Source organism: Lemur catta, chromosome 1 (genome assembly GCF_020740605.2).
Source record: "Lemur catta isolate mLemCat1 chromosome 1, mLemCat1.pri, whole genome shotgun sequence".
Lineage (NCBI taxonomy): Eukaryota > Metazoa > Chordata > Mammalia > Primates > Lemuridae > Lemur > Lemur catta.
The window spans coordinates 155,221,208-155,240,046 of record NC_059128.1 but is presented as its reverse complement, the minus strand read 5'-3'; the positions used below and the strand labels follow the sequence as shown (position 1 = coordinate 155,240,046).

Sequence of the window (18,839 nt, the reverse complement as noted above, 5' to 3'; positions counted from 1 at the left end):
TGTCAGACAGAACACACTGGACCAGAGAGATGTGGGAATCACACACAGCCAGGCAACACCGGGAGAAAACCCTGAAGGGTCAAGTGCAAATGGAGATGGAGTATGAGGCAGACAAGATTTAAGAAAGTGTCTGGATAGAATTGTTCTAAGAGAAGTGACTTTGAAGCAAGATAATGGGAAAACGTGGGGAAATTTTGCTAATGGGTCGAAAATCTAGTTGAAAAAGTATGTGTGTGTATGTTATATTCTTTACTGATTTAGTTAATTGAATTAATTTTTATTTGAAGCTAGGAAAAGAATCACATGAACTGCAGTAGAGGATGTCAGAGCATAACGAGAGAGAACTTTGGAATTATTTTGAGGACAGGAGTTATTCCATTTGAATGACTTAAGCTTCTTGACCTCTAGACCCCTTTTGGTTTTCTAGATCAGAAAAACATAATAAATTTTTAAATCATATTTCGTTTTTTCTTGGAAAAAAAAAGAATGTGTGCCTTTAGTTCCCACAGAGCTTCAGGTTCACATGGTGCAAATAAAGCATTGGCTTTCTGGGCCTTGTTTTGGTAGCACAGAAAACAAACGAACAAAAAAAAAACAGAGATAAGAGCAAGGCAGACTGGAGGATGTGATTATGAGTAAAACTTCTGTGGATGCATAATGTCAGCAGCACAAACTGTTTTCATTCTCCATGTTAGTTAATGGCTAATCTAGAGATTGTACTGCCATTTGCTGATAGAGCACAGTTTAAAATATTTTATCATTAATGTGACAGGGAGTTGGATAAAGAAAATGAAGCGTGATTATAAAATGCTAATTATCGTTCTCAAGTGCATATTGGGCACTCACGAATATTTGCAGTGTAATTCGCTTTATTTATTATTTCAGTTTGGTTATAAATGTTAATTCAATTGCAGATGGTATGTTGGCAATTTACAGAGCTATAAAGTTATTTGGAAATCCTAATATTTTCTACCAAAATGTTCCGTTAGTGATGGATGAGCTAAATTAAAAAGCCCCTGCTCTTTAGAGTTAAATACATTAATTGGCAAGTAGGCTGTAGGGATTTCCAGATCCTTGCTGGCTACATTAACTCCTTAAAGGAGGGGAGGACATGATTTCTAATTTAGAGTGGGAATTTTCTTTATGAGAAAGGATGGAGAGGAAAGAGGCCTCTTTTCCCTACCATCCTCATAATGTTTCTTCAAGGATGAGATTTTCTTCATGTCCTGGTTCATAGAAATAAAAAGACATGCTTGAAGTCACATTTTTTGTGTACTACATCAACAGTTTCAGAGACCATGATGTTGATAATTGGGGTGTATGTATGCATGTGTGTGTGAGAAAAAGAGAGAGAAAGAGAGAGAGAGAGAGAGAGAGAGAGAGAGAGAGAGAGAGAGAAAGAGATCATGTTTTCTCAGACCTCACTGATTACTAAAAAATATACATATGTTTTAGACCAGAGGTTGTCAAACTAGGGCCTGTAGGCTAAATCTGGTCTGTCGCCTGTCTTTGTATAGCCTAGAGCCAAGAATATTTTGTACATTTTAAATGCTTAAATTTTTTTTTTAAATTTTATGACACATGAAAGTTGCATGAAATTCAAATTTCAATGTTTATAAATAAAGTTTTCTTGGAACACAGCCAGTCCCATTCATTTGTTGTTTATAACTACTTTCAGCCTATGGCCTAAAAAGTTTATATTTGGCCTCTTACAGAAGAAGTCTGCCAACCCCTGGATTAGACTATCTAACGTGTAGTTTACAAAATGGAAGCCTTAAGTTTTTGTTTTTGTTTTTTACCTCAATTATAACATTTATGGAAGCATAAGAATTTTGGGAACAAATAGGTTTATAACATGACTCTTCATTTTTGAAAGCTGAGAAGATTATAAATATGAGATCTACCTTCTTTGTTGTGGTGGTGTTAATAATTGAAAGTGTTATTATATTACTAATGTAAATAATTGTGTATTTTACACACACACACACACACACACACACACACACGCAATACATTCAAAACATTCTCTTTGCCCCCAAAATAAGGATAAAAGTAAAAACTGTTTTCTTCTATTGTCAAATTAAAAACATAAACTAGGCTGTGTTCCTGAATTGTTGTATTTGTGTTAATAATTAGGATCTGTACATGGAAGCACAGTAATATCACGAAATATGGCTACCTTATATAACTCGTTTGGAAAAATGTCATTCTTTACTAAGAAATACTGTGCTTAATTAATTCTTGCTCCTAGGAGGTCAACTTGGGGCACTCATTATGGCCTTAATTGGTGATATAAATCCTGAGACCCCGGAGGAAAAACACATTGAGTGGTTAGTGGTCTCTGGCCTTTTGGGTGAATGTGTGCTGGTGCCAGCCTCATCTCAGAAAGTGACAGCTTCTGGTTTTGATGGCTTCGGGTCTAGCCACACGGATATTAGGTTTAAAGGCCAATGTGCAAAAGAAGAGAAATGCAATGACTTGTCCTGGTGTTTTGCATTAAACAGTGTGAGACAACCCAATACCTTCAGACTTGGAAAAATGTGTTCCTGTGAACTCCGGTTCTTTGTATTAAATTATATTCATTATACGGCCCATCTGGAGTCTCCTGCCAGGCCAAAAATCATCTTACAGACATTAGCAAAAGGAAGTTAAATGTAATTTTTTTTAATTGTATACTTTTCATTTCCATTTATTTTTTTTCCTTTTATTGGAGAAACCAGATGGAGAGGAAAGCAGGATCCTTTCCCTCACTCTGGTTCCCTTCGGGACCAGAGGCAGAACATTCCTGGCTGCTGCTCCTCTCACACGTTGGCTGGAGGTGATGATGGGGCTGTCTAGATTCCGGGGATAATTGCTGGAAAGGTCAGGAGTTCAATGTGAAGCTCACACTGGCTGGGGTGGTGGGATTTGGAGGGTAAGAACAGTGCCATAGCTAACATTGGGCTTTCATTGAACTGGGTTGCCACAAATATATTTGACAGTGTGGAAATGAAACTCACAAATATCAAATATGATGCAGTTCATTTTTGTGACCTGTGATCCACTTGGGTATTTTGCTGTGAGTTGTCTTTTTGCTGGATTTTGACTCGATGCAGAAAGGATTCATATTTGGGAGACCTGGCTCTCTTCAGCTCCTTGCATCTTACTAAAGCACCCACGTCCCACACAAGGAACAGAACTAAGGCTCCTATCAGGGGCATGATGACTGTGTGTTCCCTTGTTCAGACACATGGAAATCTCAAACATCAGCGTTAGAAGCCACAGAGAGATCGGTTCAAGCTTATGAAATGGAACTACAGGAGTAGTTCAACAATTTGCCCAGGATCCCAAAGCCAGATAAAGGCAGAGAGTAAACTAGCCCACAGCCCTTTGCACTTCCACTTGGGTATTTTTTCTCTTCAGCCGTCCTACAGTCCTGGCAGAGGTCATTTGGCAAACTGAGTCATGCCCCCATGCAACCCTCCACTTAACCATATGAGCAATTATTTACTGAATGCTGGGTAAGATACTGGATTTGGTGCTGAGGATACAAACAGCTGGAGAATTGTGACAAGTCTTCAACTTAAACAACTGTATCAGAGGAATTCTGCAGTCATTATCTGTGTATACCCTACTACTCATCTGTCAGTTTACCCAAATGAATTCCTGAGTTGCTGAGTATGGAAAGGTCTTTTAAATTCTTTTACATTTTAAATGGTAACATATGTTTTGGCAACATGCTGACATATCCAGCACATGTCTGCCCTTCATGATGGTCTTTGGGGTTGGATGGAAAAAGGTGGATTAGGGCTCATCTTGAATTTCTAATAATGAATCCCGTATCCCATGGATAATTTTGTTTCAATCAGTTTCCAATCACAGATTGGTAATTTTATTATATCATCTAATACACGTTTATTGCTCTAAATATTTTCCTTAGATTAGGACAAGGTTTAGATTAGGTCAACCATACTAGTGATGATCTCCTCTGATTTATGTCGCTTTAAGACACGTGAGATTTGGAGGGGAGAGAGAGGAGGGACGCGGGGCAAGTTCCCCTTCGATCTCCTTCACACTCAGTGCTTCCCTTGTGCTTGGATGGTGGCGTGAAGTGTCTGGTGTCACCGATTCAGTCGGCTCAGAGCTTCTTTAAGGAACCCAGTCCTGTGCTACTCTCATTCATGTTTGACACAGTAATAGATGCACATTACAGACATAAATAGCAACTCCACGTTTTCCTTTCCTTAGCACTGTGTTAAAGTTACGTCCACTAAATGGGTTACTTTGGCTTTAAATAATACAGCCCATTGCTCCTCTGTTCCTCAGCGTGTGATGTGGTTTCACCTACCACTCTCCGCTTTCAACAAAGCAGATAAGGTATCAACACAATTAAAAGTGAAAAATAATCTGTCTGCTTTGCCGGTAGTGAATGCTTACAGAACACACACTGATACAATAGATTTTAAATAATTTATGTCCGGCACTTTTTTTTTTTTCCAATCTGTAAATGAGGACACCTAATGCGGAATGGCCGGCATGATACTCTATCCTTCCCCCATTAAGATAACAAGATGAGAGGCAATGATTCAGGTCGGTATATTTTTGGAGCACTGCGTGGATAAAAATTAAAAATTAAAAGAGATGATGTTCTGAAATACTTTGGGTAAGCAGGCTCATAAAAGCCATTTGGAAACCTGAAGTTACAAATTAATTCAGAATCTCCTTCTGAGGGGCTCCTAAAAGCCCTTTCCGTTTTCTTGGCAGGATGAAAGCATCACTTTTGTGTCACTGCTTGGTGTTTTCACAGGGTCTGTTCTAATGCTTGCTAAGGTGTCATGCTCCGTTCTAGTGTGTCTCTTGCAGCCGTCTTTGGTCGGGATCAAGTAAACTTCAGGTGATGTTGAAAACAAAAAGAAATTAATATAGGATACATTATGTCTTCCCTCTATAATACGTCAAAGCTCAAATTACCAGGATAATGTCATTCATGGCTTATTTGCCAGCCCTTGAGAGAGTGATTGGTTCGATCCTGAGGGATTTATTCAGCTGCTATAATAACTCTTATGGGCGGTAAGGAGAATTGTCCCCACAAATCCCAAAGTCCAGGTACAGTGCTGTCCCATGGGAACAAAACTGCTAAGCTGTTTACAAAAGGTGATTCAGTCCATTGGTGGTTAAATGTAGTTTGATCATGATTTATGGAGACCCAGATCTTTTTCCTACACCTGCCTGTGGACATCTCCTAATTATTCATTTGAGAAAACTCTGGATAAAAATATCAATCCTGAAAATGTGTGTGTTCCAATGAAGAAAGCCAACCATGGCCAAGGAAATGTTCAGTCCTGTTTGATCTAAGGAAAATAGTTCCCAAATTCCATACACAGGCAGATGCTTGAGAGAGACTGAAGTGCTTTTGGATGAGTTCAAAATAAACACACCCTCCTAAGTTATCTTCTTTGTCCTTCTGGAGAAAATTAGAAGGGTAAATGAAGTTCCATGGAATGATCATCTGAAGAGAGCAAAATTAGGCTGAAATACCCCCCAAACTCCCCATGAGCCTTGCTGACCTGAAGGGCAGGATCTGACACCCCGTCTTCTGGAGTGGGTTATAACAGCAGGGACCACCTCCGTTAACAAGCCCATACTGGGCAGCAGAAAGCTTTGTGAAGCCAGATGGGAAGTAGCCACTGAGGAGAAAAATATAATTTTGATACAGGAAATAGAAGAAGAACAGTACAACTTTTCTCTGAAGACGTATGTTTCTTCTGTCTAAAGCCAGCAATTTCGGAAAATGAAGCTAAGAGTTTAAAAATAAGGACTCTGTCAGGGAAAATAAAACAGGTCCCCCTACATCCATTAGGCTGCCTTTAATTGAAAACTGGAGAATAATCTAACTAATTGGCAGGTACCTCTTTTATTACTGGGACTATTCTGCCCCTTCTCTCTAGTGTAATCAAAGGGCTGCTACTCTTTTTATCAACTACAGTCAGGTACGAAATGGAAAAACAGAGAAGCAACACTTAAAAAATTAATTGTATGTATTCTGCTAAATTTTCTCTTACAAAATAGGTTCGGAAAGTACAAAAGTTAAGGTCTTTGAAACAGCAGTAGCTCCAGGAGTGTATTTTTATATAGCATAGTGCTTAGGTGTAAGCTATAATGTGCTAATTGCAGTCAAGTTCATGTTGTTTAAAAGAACTTTACCTTTTGCATTGGGGACCTATTTAATTTCAAATCTTGGCACCGTGCTGACATAATATAGCTACTTTAATTTTAAAGATCAAGAAAGAGGAGCCTGTGGGTGAAATTTGAGCCTATTTTTTGCTAATTTGGAATAAGAAAGAAGGGAGTTTGGGATAAATCATTAAGTTAGCATGGCTGCCTGAATTTATGATATCAGAGTTTTACCATTGAAAATATAACTTTCTTTTTCCTCTTCTTATACAAAAGAATTTTGGTGGTGGTTATATTTACTGAGTTTAGGTTTCTTTGCCGATCTCCCCCCCTTTCCTTCTACATGGAATATCCATGTGTTATGATGTTTTTTAATTATAAAAGTTATATATGCTCCATCACAAAAGAGTCACATCCCTGCCTACAAAGGACTCCTGTTTGGAGGAAGAAAGAGCCACAAAGATCAGTATTGCACTGTTGTGGAGTGAGTGTTTCAACATGTGCTGATAGTACGGGTCTGGGGGGAGCCTGATGTCTCTTGGGGGCTGTATCTTGGAGCATGAGCGGGCCTGAACCAAAGGACAGGGCAGGGAAAGGACTTTGACTCATAGGTCATGTGCAAAGCATGGAGCAGAGAGAGACACTCTTGGTTTGGAGGGCCTGGGTGAGTGTGACAAAGGCCCAAGCAACTTTGAGGGGCAGATAGGCTTTAAACCATTCCCCTGCTGATCTCAGTGTTTAGAGACGATGCTCTCTTATCATTATCAGGCCTTAGGCTGGAGTCACCACGGCTCTTCCATACAAGGAGAGAATCCATTTTGAGAGCTGGAACTTAAGCAATATTTTCTCAATAAACTTAGTGAGATTTTTGCACTGTCAGAGCAGTGTCTGTGGTGAAGAGAAGCAGAAGGCTACATCCAATAAATCCTGTTATTTTCCAGTTGTTGGACTCTTGAGGACTTAAATGTAAATGCCTGACTGGCTTCCCTTCTGCCCTCACATGCTCCATGATTTCTTCCTTTTTTCTTCAGATTCAGGATATAACCATGTATAAGTGAGAAAAATTCCAGTAAAAAGATCCAAAAATGGCTCTGAAAATTAAATAAACTTGGAAAAAATACACCAAGTTGTGGACAAGCATTTTTTTTTCCTTACTAATAAGGTCCTTAACATCATAAAGCAATACAAGTACATCATAATTATTGGGCTCTGTGAAAGGCCTTTGAATTATGCGATATGCGGCGTTGCCATGGTGATGTGCATTGCCATCAACCAGCATGTTATGATAGAGCTAAGTCCAGGCTTTGTTGATGGCGAAATGTTGCATACCAAACTTCTAAAAGAGCTTTTAAAATTCATGGTCTTTGGCAAAGACTTTAAGTATATTTGAGCATGTTTTGGCTCTCCTTCTGCTTACCTTTTTTTTTTCTTTCCTTTTCAGTACAGATGAGAAGCTTTAATTTGGGTCCAGATGAGACTTAGTAATTAATGTGCAAAGCAGCTGGGGTCTGCTAACTCCTGGGCTGTAGCTGAGGAGCTATTTTGGTGCATTTTCTCAGTAAAATAATTGAGTATTTAAAAACTTAAAATTCATTGGCTTCTTGCCCTGTTATATTTAGAGTAATCCTGATAATAAATCGGTAACTATGGGTTTCACTGAGGAAGGGCACAAAATAATTGACCCAAGTAATTTAGAAAACAGATGTCTTTAGTTGGTTTAAAGTAAATTCTCAAGACCAGATTTAAAGAAAGCATGTGGAGCCCAGTGAAATCTTCCATTTTAGAGGATGTTTTTTTCCAGTTATATAGTTTTTCTTCCTACCACATCTTATTTAAATTCAAAGTCTTGACAAGAGGTGAAGTAGTCCCCAAGATGTCATATTTATAATACTTAACCTGCTGCACAAAAATTCTTTGGATAACCAATTACTCAACCTCATTTTCTTTACCTTCTTTACTTTGTTTTTAATTCACCCTTTATTTCGGTGGTTCCCAGGGGGCGGTCAGAGATACCTAGGAGGTCTATGAATGAGCTTTGGGGGATCCCCTTGAAATTGTGCCTAGATATATGTGCTATTTGGGAGAAAATTTTATTCAGTTCCAAAGATGTTCTATGTGTTCTCCTCACTCTTCCCACTCCCACTGCCCCCTCAGAGTCCCTTATCCATGTGGGAAATAAAGCCCAGTAGTAAAACACAGAATACCTCCTGAAAGGTTTTTCTTTCTGGCTCTTGTTGAGATAGTGCAATTTCTCAGAAGCATCCCCAGGGAACCCTGGGGGAATAAGTGTGAATGAGGTGGACTACTTAATTCTGTCTTATCTACAGTCTTGAAACTAGCTTTAGGGTCAACCCGAGGAGAAGAGAGGACTATACAAGACTTCCACATCTTCATGAAGGAAAAGGTTGAACACATTTGCTGTAGATCATATTCTAGAGCCAGCACTGGCTACATAATTTACAGGACCCTATGCAAAATTAAAATGCTTGTCTCTTGTTCAAAAGTTATTTAGAATTTCAAGACAGTGACAGCAGAGCAATAAACCAAGTGTGGGGCTCTTATAAATGCAGGGCCTTGTGGAACCGCACAGAAACATGCCTGTGAAGCCCGCCCTGCCCAGAACAAACCTCTTCACCTTTGAAAACAGCCAGTTTAACCAGCAGTGTTGACTTGCATTATGAAACTCTCTCCCCAAAAATTTTGTTTTGAGATGATTTGCCACAAAACCTGCTGGATTTGCTGGCTACCAATTAGAAGGGGGTTATGATAATCAGACCTATATGATACCTGATCATTTTTTAAAAAATTATTTTATCCAAGGTCATGTTTGGAATACAAAAAGACATTTTTCCACCTAAATTAAAATATATTTTCCCAAGTAATCTCTCCTTACTGTTGGTTTCCAGTTTATGTGACCTAGAATTATTTCTTCCCTGCATCATGTTCCTCTAATATAAAGAACGTTGTGAGCTGAATATGTTGGCTCTGTGCCCTTCCAGGGACATGACAGACTTTGGAAGTTTATACCTTGATCTCTGGTGATGTGAGTTCAGGCTTTCACTTAAGAGGATGGACCACCTTTTCACTGGTATTTCCAGGGAGTTTTAATTAATTGGGGATTAGAAGAATTGAGAGCTGTGGCCTCTGGGTCTAACAGGGGTTGAGCTCTCAGGGGTTCTCCTGACAAAGTCAAGGAAAATGTAATCATACTCTTCTAGAAAGATTAGTTTGCACAAAGATGATGTTTTTGCTAAATCTGTAATCACTGCCTTCTTTAGAGCCATCTTTCTAGGCATCTTTCAAAATGCAGACTTGCCTTTCTAACATGGGCAAGAATAAGGAAGCTTCTGGACCAAAAGAGTTGAAGGGAGACAGTTAGGCTTAAAATACCTGGTCAGGCTGCAAGTGAAGGGCCAGAAGAGACACCTTCCAAGGCAGCAGGCAAGAGATGCTTATGGAGCTGGAGCTTATAGAAGCCGTGGCTACTAACAATCAGAGCATTGCACTCTTCATTGTGGTCATTCATTGTTCACTCATCTTCACCAAATCCCCCGCACTGAGACCATGTCCCGGTGGGGATTTATTTACTTTTTTTTTTTTTTAACAAAAATAAACAATGCTGAACCTTTACCCCTTGGGACAACTCAGCTTTCTGGCTTGGAGTCTGAATTTTGCATTGTTTTCTTTTTTGTGGCTCAGAGTTCGGTCCCTTCCCTAACTTGACTTGCTCAATGTTCTTTGCATGACATTCGTGCCCACCCTCCCTGCTCAGAAGGAAACTCTCTGTCATCAAAATAGTAGCCTGTTTTTCTACTTTCTCCCTCCCTCTCACCCATTGTCTTTCAGTGGGGTGAAAAGGTCTCCACTTTTCTCTTTCTTCCCCCAAATTTTGCTATTAATAACTTTTTAGACGTTGTCACGCATAGACTTCCACTCACTCCAGAGGGTGTTTTTTGTTTGTTTAAGGCAACGTGTTTCCTGGTCAAAAAAACCATGTTTTCCCAGAGTAGCTGTGATGGGATTATTCCGCACTCACCTCCTACTGGCAGCATCTTTGCTTCTGGCTGGAAATGGGAATTCTTGGCAGCTCTGCGCTGGCCTGCGGTCACGCTACACAGTGCTCAGCCTGACGGGATGGGTGAATGACTATCTGGGGTGGTTACCTGGTTATGTTTTGATTGAGATGAGGTTAGAATCTTTTCCTTTTAATGGCTGAGGAAAAAATGACTAACGCTTCTCACTTTCTTCCCCCCCCCCCACCGCCCCCCTGCTCTGCAAGGAGAAATTACCCTTTTGAACTTTGCATGGGCTAGAAATTACCTCTGCAGTTGCCCAGTTCACATAGATGTGCTTCCCACGCCACTTTCCAGGTGGATCTCCCCTGACCCGATGTTTTTTATGACTAAATATGGTGCCAAGTTTCCTTTTTTAAAAAAGGAAAAAAGTTTTTACATGGTGCCTTTCTGCAAACAGTCTTGACACATTCCACACATGTTAAACCGATGTAAATGGCTGTAAGGCTAAAAAACAACCTCCATTCAAAACACCACAGTATGAATTCTCACAAGCAACTGTACAATTAAATATGAGTCAGCTGATTGCACTGTTATTTCAGAAAGCAAGGATTTTGGGCTGCATTCCTACCCAGACCCAAGGGCAGCCTCGGGGTATTAGATATCTGTGTAGATACCTGCAGTTCAATATCTACTTTAGTATGTGTTAAATAAATGTGTGATGAAGTCAATGATTCACAGCTTCCTGAACAGTCTTGGCAGAATATAATTCTGGCCCTAGCCTTGTCCTGCACAGAAGAGTGCAGTGTCTCCCTGGTAAATGCTTAGCATGGCCTTCAAGATCCGCAGCAGCCTGAACAGCAACCCCCTCTTCCAGCTGTGCTTTACACACACACACACACACACACACACACACACACACACCGCATCATTCCCATCTCTGTTGACCTGGACCACTGGCTGCCTTACCCCTGACCTCTGTTGCTTACCCACAATAGTCCTCTTGAGGGAAAGCTTGCCATTCAAACCCTACCCCTTCGTGAGAGCTGGGATCAAGTGCCCTTCTAACTTCTTTGAATTCTTGTGGTCTTCAGTTGCTCAATAAATACTGTATGTGTGCCAGGCACTATACTGGGCACTTTTTCACTTTTTGCTTCCATTAAAGTTCTTATCACACTGCTTGGTAGCATGTCTTACATAGTGTTCACTTGTCTCATCATTTATCGTAGATTGAGAAAGAACAGGTACCACGCCTTATACATCTTTGTGTGCCTCAAGAGAGCTACCCATATCTATTCTGAATAATTGGCCTTGAGTGAATGAATCCATAAGTGAATAAGTAAATATAGAGATGGCCTTGGAGTCATGAGGTTGTCCTTGCCCCTGTAAGAGCCTATATTGTTTAGAGATTCAGAATACTGTCCTATCCTATTTGGGATCTTCATTTTAAACACAGAATGTATATAGGAAATTGTCCAAAAGAAAGCTTTGAGAAGGAGGTTTTGTCAGTAACAGTAGTTACCATTCATTGGGCACTTGCTATGAGCCAGGTGTTGTGCTCATACTTTGCATGCATTCAGCCATTGGATACACACAGTTCCCCCGTGACGTAGGTACTTTGTAGTCCCTTTTTTACAGATGAGGAAATTGAAGCTTAGCCTAACTCACTCAGGATGATACAGATAGTGAGTGGTAGAGTCAGAGTTCAAATCCCCGTGTGCCTGAACTAAAGCCTAATTCTTAATCTCTAGACCAGTATCTAAACCAAAAAAAAAAAAAAATCATTCTCTGTGGGAGATGGTGGAGATTCTTTTATGTGATAACATTTGAAACCTAGAAGGTGAAACACTTTGTGTATGGGAAAAAAAAATCTTGGGCAACAATTTGAGAGCATTAGAAGAGGGAAGATGGCCCAACCTAATCCCATATCTGTTAATAAATACAAAGAAGGGAAGGAGATGAACCACTTTTCTCCTTATCCTTTATAGATTTGGGATTTAAGACTAGTCCATGAATTTTGCATATTTAGGTACAGAAGGATATTTAGGTGTAAAAGAGATAGTTTTCTTTTGACTTAGACTTGTTTTGACACAGTAAATAATAGATGATTTACAGCAATGGTACTTCATACCCTCAGGGAAGAGAAAAATAATCTGAGTAAGATACAGGCATTCCAGGATTATTGCTAATACATGAACCAGTTGGCTCTCATATATATATGGCCTTCTTTACCATAAGAGTGTTTCTTTTTTTCTTTCTGGTTGGACCCCAGTTCTTTGATACCAAGAGTAGAAGAACATGAAGTAAGAAATGTTGAAAGATCCATGGTTAGAAAATACTTGACTCATTTTGTAATACAGATCTATCTTGATCTAGGTAATTAGTGTTAATTGTGTTACTGCCTTTGACTATCACAAACAACAGAAGTTATGGTTAATCAAGTACTGATCTAGCAACAAAAGTCATAATTAACCAACAAAAGTCATGATTAAGCAACAAAAGTCATAACTAACCAACAGAAGTCATGACTAAGCAACAAGGGTCATGTTTAACCAACAGAAGTTAAGATTAATTAGCAAAAGTCTTGATTAGCCAACAGAAGCTATGAGTAACAACAAAAGTCATCGTTAACCTGCACAAGTCATGGCTAACCAACGAAAGTCTTGACTGACTAACCTGATTATAACTCAAATTGGTGGGTCTTCTACTAACTTCAGAGAAATCTGGTTGTTCAGTTTCCTAAGTGTAGATAATACCACCCTCAAGGAATATGTTTAACAATAAGAAATATTTTGAGGAACTAAGGCATAATAAATCCAAGCCTATTATTCTGGCTCTTGTTATAGCAGGACTTCATCATTCATTCAGTCAGTCAACAATTATTTATTTGCGTATCTACCATGTGTCGGGTTCTGTCCCAGTCCTGGGTTATCATCTGGTATTTACCAATACAATTTTATGTTGAAAAATTGAAATACTTTCCTACCAGTTGCTGACTAGCCTTTTCCTTGAGTCTTCCCTCCTCCCCATCTAAGTACACTGTCTTGGCTCCAGAAAATCCGTATTAAACACTGCCTGGGGGCCACCTCAGGCCCACCAACTTATCTCTGGTTCCTGCCAGCCAGCCTTCATGCGTCTCCTTGTCCTCTGTCAGGGGGGCATGCATACCAGTGAGAAGGATGGCATTCTTGGTGGCACTGTGACACCCTAATGGAGAAAGGCACAATGCCCATTAGGATCCCTGAGGCTGTGACCACTGGGTACAGACTGGCATTACCCTGTGTCACCCGTGTAACCTCTGAAGCAGATTTTAAATATCATCCTTAAATAGGTGTAAAATGGAAAGAAAAGCAAAATACCAAGGTTGCCAAGGGGAGGAAGCATTTGTATGTGCTTAGATCAGTCAGAGAAGGCTTCCTCGCTGAGGTGACCTCACAGAAGTTTCCTGGGTTTACTGAGAGAAGGAAGTTCCCAGAAAATGAAAGTGTGAAATTGTGGTGTTGGCAGCTCTAGACTTGGTATCAGAAAACCAGGTCTTAAGACTTCTAGCCCTAAGCTCTTGGACAGTATTAAAGGGCTCCAACTTTAGTCCAGCACAGATACTGGATCAGGTCCTGCACAGAGATGTTGTGATCCCTCAGTTCTGAGATAAATGTAAACACCATCTGAAAGCCCTCTTGTTGGTATCTTTTAAGCTCCATGCTGTTCTCAAGAAAATGCCATTCTTACCCATGCAAGTGGGCATCTCTCTTTCCTTAGTTTTCAAACACCACCTCTTCCTTGGCCATTTTCTTTGCCCACAGAAACCCCCTCAGTCTCACTCTCAAGCCATCTCAACTCATCATTCCCTGGTGTGGTGATGCACTTGGAATCCCAGAAACTAACAACTGGAAAGGACCTTATAAACAAATTACACAGCCCTCATTTAGGAGAGGAGAGAGTTTAGCCGCACAGGGTTGTGACTCACTCAAGGCTTCACAGCAGCAATGAGGAGGTTGCAGCCCAGGGGCTCAACTCCCGGTCCAGCCTTCTTTCTCTCCTGTGTCCTACCTCCTCCCGCCTCTCAGGCAGCTCCTCCAGGTGGGACTAAATTCATCCTGTTTACATGCTCAGCTTTTCAGTCGTTCCTCCTCCAGATGTGTCTTCCCATCCTTTGTCTTTAAGAATTATCCGTGGCATGTCTACCAATCCATCGCTTCAAGAATTATCCTGCTCGAACTTAGTACTTCTTAAGCCTATTTTTACATGTGACAAGTTTTGGGTTACAGTTTTGCTTCCCAAAGCATGAGGCAACTACTTTTAGGTGGGACAGATCCATGGCTTTAAATCACATTGAATCATAGTGAGAAACTTGTTTATTTTCTCTGAATTCCTGAAAGAGAAAGTCTTGAGTCAGTGCTGATATGTCTCTACCACGTGTTCAGCTCCCTTTTCAGCAATGAAGGGAGGAGACCTGGAGCTGCAAGCCTTCAGCAGACCCAGTATCCAGTGAGACTTAAATGACCTCTGATTTTTGTATTATCTGGTTTATTTTATGAGTGCCTTCTAATATTGAAAGTTGTTGCTGGTTTTCCAATGAAGCCAGAGATTAAAGGTTTCCATTTTAAATAGTGTTAAAAATAAAGGGAGGAGTCAACTTAAGTTAAAATATTAACTAAGTAAAATTTGGATGGTATAGGGATATGTTCCCCCTGAAAACACACAGACACACAGACACACACACACACACACACACACACACACACACAGTCCTCAAAGCAGTGGTCTACAAGGGAGCAAGGTTTATGTAGCAATTCTTAATATCCACCAAGGAGAAGTAGGATTTGTATGATGCAAACCTCTCTTTGGCTCAGAGGGCATTTCTGTTTACCCAACCCATGTATAAAAATACCTCCCAGCATATATTTTAGTCAGCAAGTATTCTTCCATGGTGGAAATGATTTACTGAAACTTAGACCTTCTCCTGAAATCCAGCCAAAAATCTGATTTGGAAAACCAAGAAGTCCTATTGAGTTTCTGCCATCATTGTTACTGAACCACACTGACTGGGTAATTAGTGACATATAAAGTTCTTTAATTCCCTCTTCTTCTTTCCTTTGAGCATCATGAGATTGTTTTTCTCTCCTCTGTGGTTACTCATGAAGAATTTGCTGAACTGAATATTTGGTTTTTAATAAATGGAGGAGATCACCTTTGCCCATACCTCATTTTCTTCACACGTGTGGAGAAGACTGTATCTTCCATCGTGTCAGTGTTTCTTGGCAGAAGAGCAATGGAGGTTTCTGTAAACTGAGTTTGTACATCTGGCAGCCAAAAGTAGCCTGTAGGTATTTTTTGCAGGGAAAGATATGTTTTGAGGTGACCACTCTGCACAGATTCTGTGAGGGTTTCAGTGTATTTGTAACCTGTTATTTTAGATTCTGAGCATATTTGTAGCTCCAGAGGTACAAAAATAAACCGTGTTTCCTTGGAAAATGTGTGTGTCTAGGATATGTGACAGGAGTTGCAACCTTAAACAAGATTTCCAGGCGCTTACAGTTGAACCATGCCAGTAAAAATATGTTTATTTAGACATTAAAATCCTGGGGTGCCCATGTAAATATCCTAAACAATGTGCATTACATGAGCTTTCTTTGCTAATGTGCTTTAGCTTAGAATGTTTTCAGTTCTGGCTCCTGCAGTGTTAATGTACTGCAGGGGAAGTTGAACTCAGATGGTGAGTCTTATTTTCTGTTCAGCACATTTAGTGGTGTTTTTCTTACATTCAAGAGAATTGTTTCTAGTGCGGGTATAAGTCACATCACAACTGACAGGGTAAAGCTCCTTGTTTTTAATACTCATAGCAACATAGAGGTTTTTGATTGGCAATTATGAATAGAAGAGAGAAAAGGCAGCAGGTATACCCTTCACCACTCACTATTCATTCATCTGTGTATTCAACAAGCTTCACTCAATAGTTTGTTGCCTGCAAAGCTGTGTGGTAGGAAAGAGGAGGGCAAAGAGGTCAGGGACCCTTGCTCCTGGAGGCCCGGGTCTGCCTTATTTCACTAGTATTCCACAAAAGTCAGGATAACTTGCTTCTTTAGTCAAAATATAATTGTCAAAAAGTTTTTAAAAACCTCATTGAAATATTCAGTAAACGCATGTCAAAGATTTATTTAACTCGTTAATGAGGGGAGCAGTAGGATGACAAAGCTGGTTCAAAAGACAATATGAGAATAATATCTAGGTAGGTAGGTAGGAAGGGAAAAGGAATGCTGGAATAAAATTGCAAAGTTAGATGTAAAATGGTTAATGTCCCATGATGCAATAAAACAGTAATCTTTGGCATTATAATTCATCTGGGCAGAAACCCTTTTCACCTATACAAGACAAAAATTCTGTGTAATTTACCAGTCTTCTACAGTGTGTACAGAGTCTGGGTCCAATCAATAGTAAATAGTAAGTCAAACCAAGTTACATTTTTCAAGAGTGTTAGATGACTCTTGACGGGCTTTTCAGTCTATCCTGCAGTGTAATATTGCCTGACAGAACTTTCTGGAATAATGAAAATATTCTATATATGTGCTGTCCAATATGGTAGCCACTGGCCAGGTGTGGCTACTGAGCATTTGAAATGTGGCTAATGCAACTGGGAAACTTAATTTTTAATTTTATTTAATTTTCATTCTTTTTTTATTTAAACAGCCACACGTGGCTACCGTATTGGATAGTCAGTGCAGCTCTATGCCATTAAATGGGCAGATAGTCATTTCTGCCTTGTTTCCAATATTGGATAACTTTTTTGTAAACACTTCATAAATTAAATATTTTAAGTGACAGGAACTAAAAATGTAAAAGAACTCAGAGAAGACTCCTTCGAAAAAGACCTAATTCTTATATGAAGCAAATCATTTCTTCTGCGAATGTAATGCCTGACGTATTGGCTTTCTTGATAATGGGCCCACCTGAAATTGCTCTGGCCGGCAAGGGAGCCAGTTATGAAGCTGAGCCTGTTTGGAAGGGTCCCAACTCTGTCTGATGTTTTCCAAGTGAATCAACTTGGAATTAACTTTCCTTTGGCTACATATTAATGGTCACGTCTAGTTTTGATTAAAAGGGGCCTTTGGGTTTGCAACAAAGGGAGAACTATTGATATTTCACAAGGATTTTAAGATTTAAATAAGTTAGCTTTGCTGCTGCTATCACTTCATTACTCAAAAAGAGCAATCAGTGCATTGATAAGGTTGGCTTTGATTTCTCATGAAGCTCCGTTGATTTATTTAGTTCTCTCATCTCGCTTGCTTGCAGGGGTTTTTCCGCAGAAGTATTCAGAAGAATATGATTTACACTTGTCACCGAGATAAGAACTGTGTTATTAATAAAGTCACCAGGAATCGATGCCAGTACTGTCGACTGCAGAAGTGCTTTGAAGTGGGAATGTCCAAAGAATGTAAGTGGAGGCTCAAAAAAAAAGTTTTCCCTGTTTGCCTTATCTCTAAATATGATTTGTTCAGCTTCCAAAATCAAATCATGGAGGACATCAGTGTGTGGAATTCAGACTTGACACTAATGATATCTTGCCAACAGTAGGTGTAAACAGAGATGACATAAAAATGGAATAACTGTGGAGATTTTCAGATAAAAATTGAGTGGCAGTTGGTGAAAAGGCAGGAGTTGGGTGTTGTGGATGGCAGATTTGTATTCCAGAGCAGTTACTCACTCACTGTGTATGCCGGAGCTGTAACTCAAGCAAAGCACTCAGGTATTAGTGACTCCATTTCCCCATCTTGACCATGGGCATAAGGATCTTTGCTTCTATTGGTGAGGATAAAATGAGATGAGAGGCATGAATATTACCAGTAGTAATAATTTGCCCTTTTTCAGAAGGGGAAGGATTGTATAACTTTAGGTGGGGAAGAAACATTTTGAAATTGAAGGCACTGGCATTTTTCCATACTTGACTTAGCTTTTCTCCTCCAAGCCATCTCCTTCCCAACAATAATATATTTTCTTAATGCAAAAGATTATATTTTAGTAAATTAAAAATTGACTAGTGGGCCATAAATATCTGATAATGAGGGTTTGGAATATATGTGCTTTAGTATACACAGAATATATACACTACCAACAATTTTACTATTTATTATATATTTTCTCTTTGATGCATTCAAATGTAGGGAATAAGAAAGTGATGGGAGAATGGCTTGGAGCGAGCAGGCCCGGGGAAGACAGGGTTGTGTGCCAGGGGAAGAACCTGTGGGATCGCTGATTTTTCATTTACTCATCACTGGGGGATTTGGGGAAGGCCCAGTGCTGTACAAGGACCCTAGAGATGCCTGAGACATGACTACTGCTCTCCAAGAGCACGAGACAAAGAGCCAGGTACCCTGCCCATGATCCTACAATGGGGTTGGAAGGATTATGTTATGAATCAAGGGCTCTTGGATTTTGGAACTGGGAGATGTGGCCCTGGGAAGAAGACTGAAGAGGGAAAACCCCTATAGCCAAGCAGCAGGGTTGCTCTGCGGCTGCTCAGCCGAGACACTGGCCCTCTACTGGGAGCTGCTGCTCAGGGATTGTAACAGGTGTTCCCTGGTACCCCATCCGGCTACCTTTCCTAACTGTACTCAGATTTCAGTTTGCTTTTATACCTTTTGAAGTTTCTACACTTCAGGGAAAACTTCAGGGTTA

The 18,839-nt window shown here is 40.0% G+C and overlaps 1 protein-coding gene across 2 annotated transcripts in view; it reads left to right on the top strand.

Annotated features, from left to right (window-relative positions):
• Positions 1-18,839, top strand: part of RARB (retinoic acid receptor beta) — a 159,952-nt gene that overhangs the window by 46,829 nt on the left and 94,284 nt on the right. For both annotated transcript variants that reach the window (XM_045537873.1, XM_045537878.1), the window contains exon 3: positions 17,457-17,598. In XM_045537873.1, the coding sequence (XP_045393829.1) occupies positions 17,457-17,598 (142 nt within the window). The remainder of the gene's footprint in view (positions 1-17,456; positions 17,599-18,839) is intronic.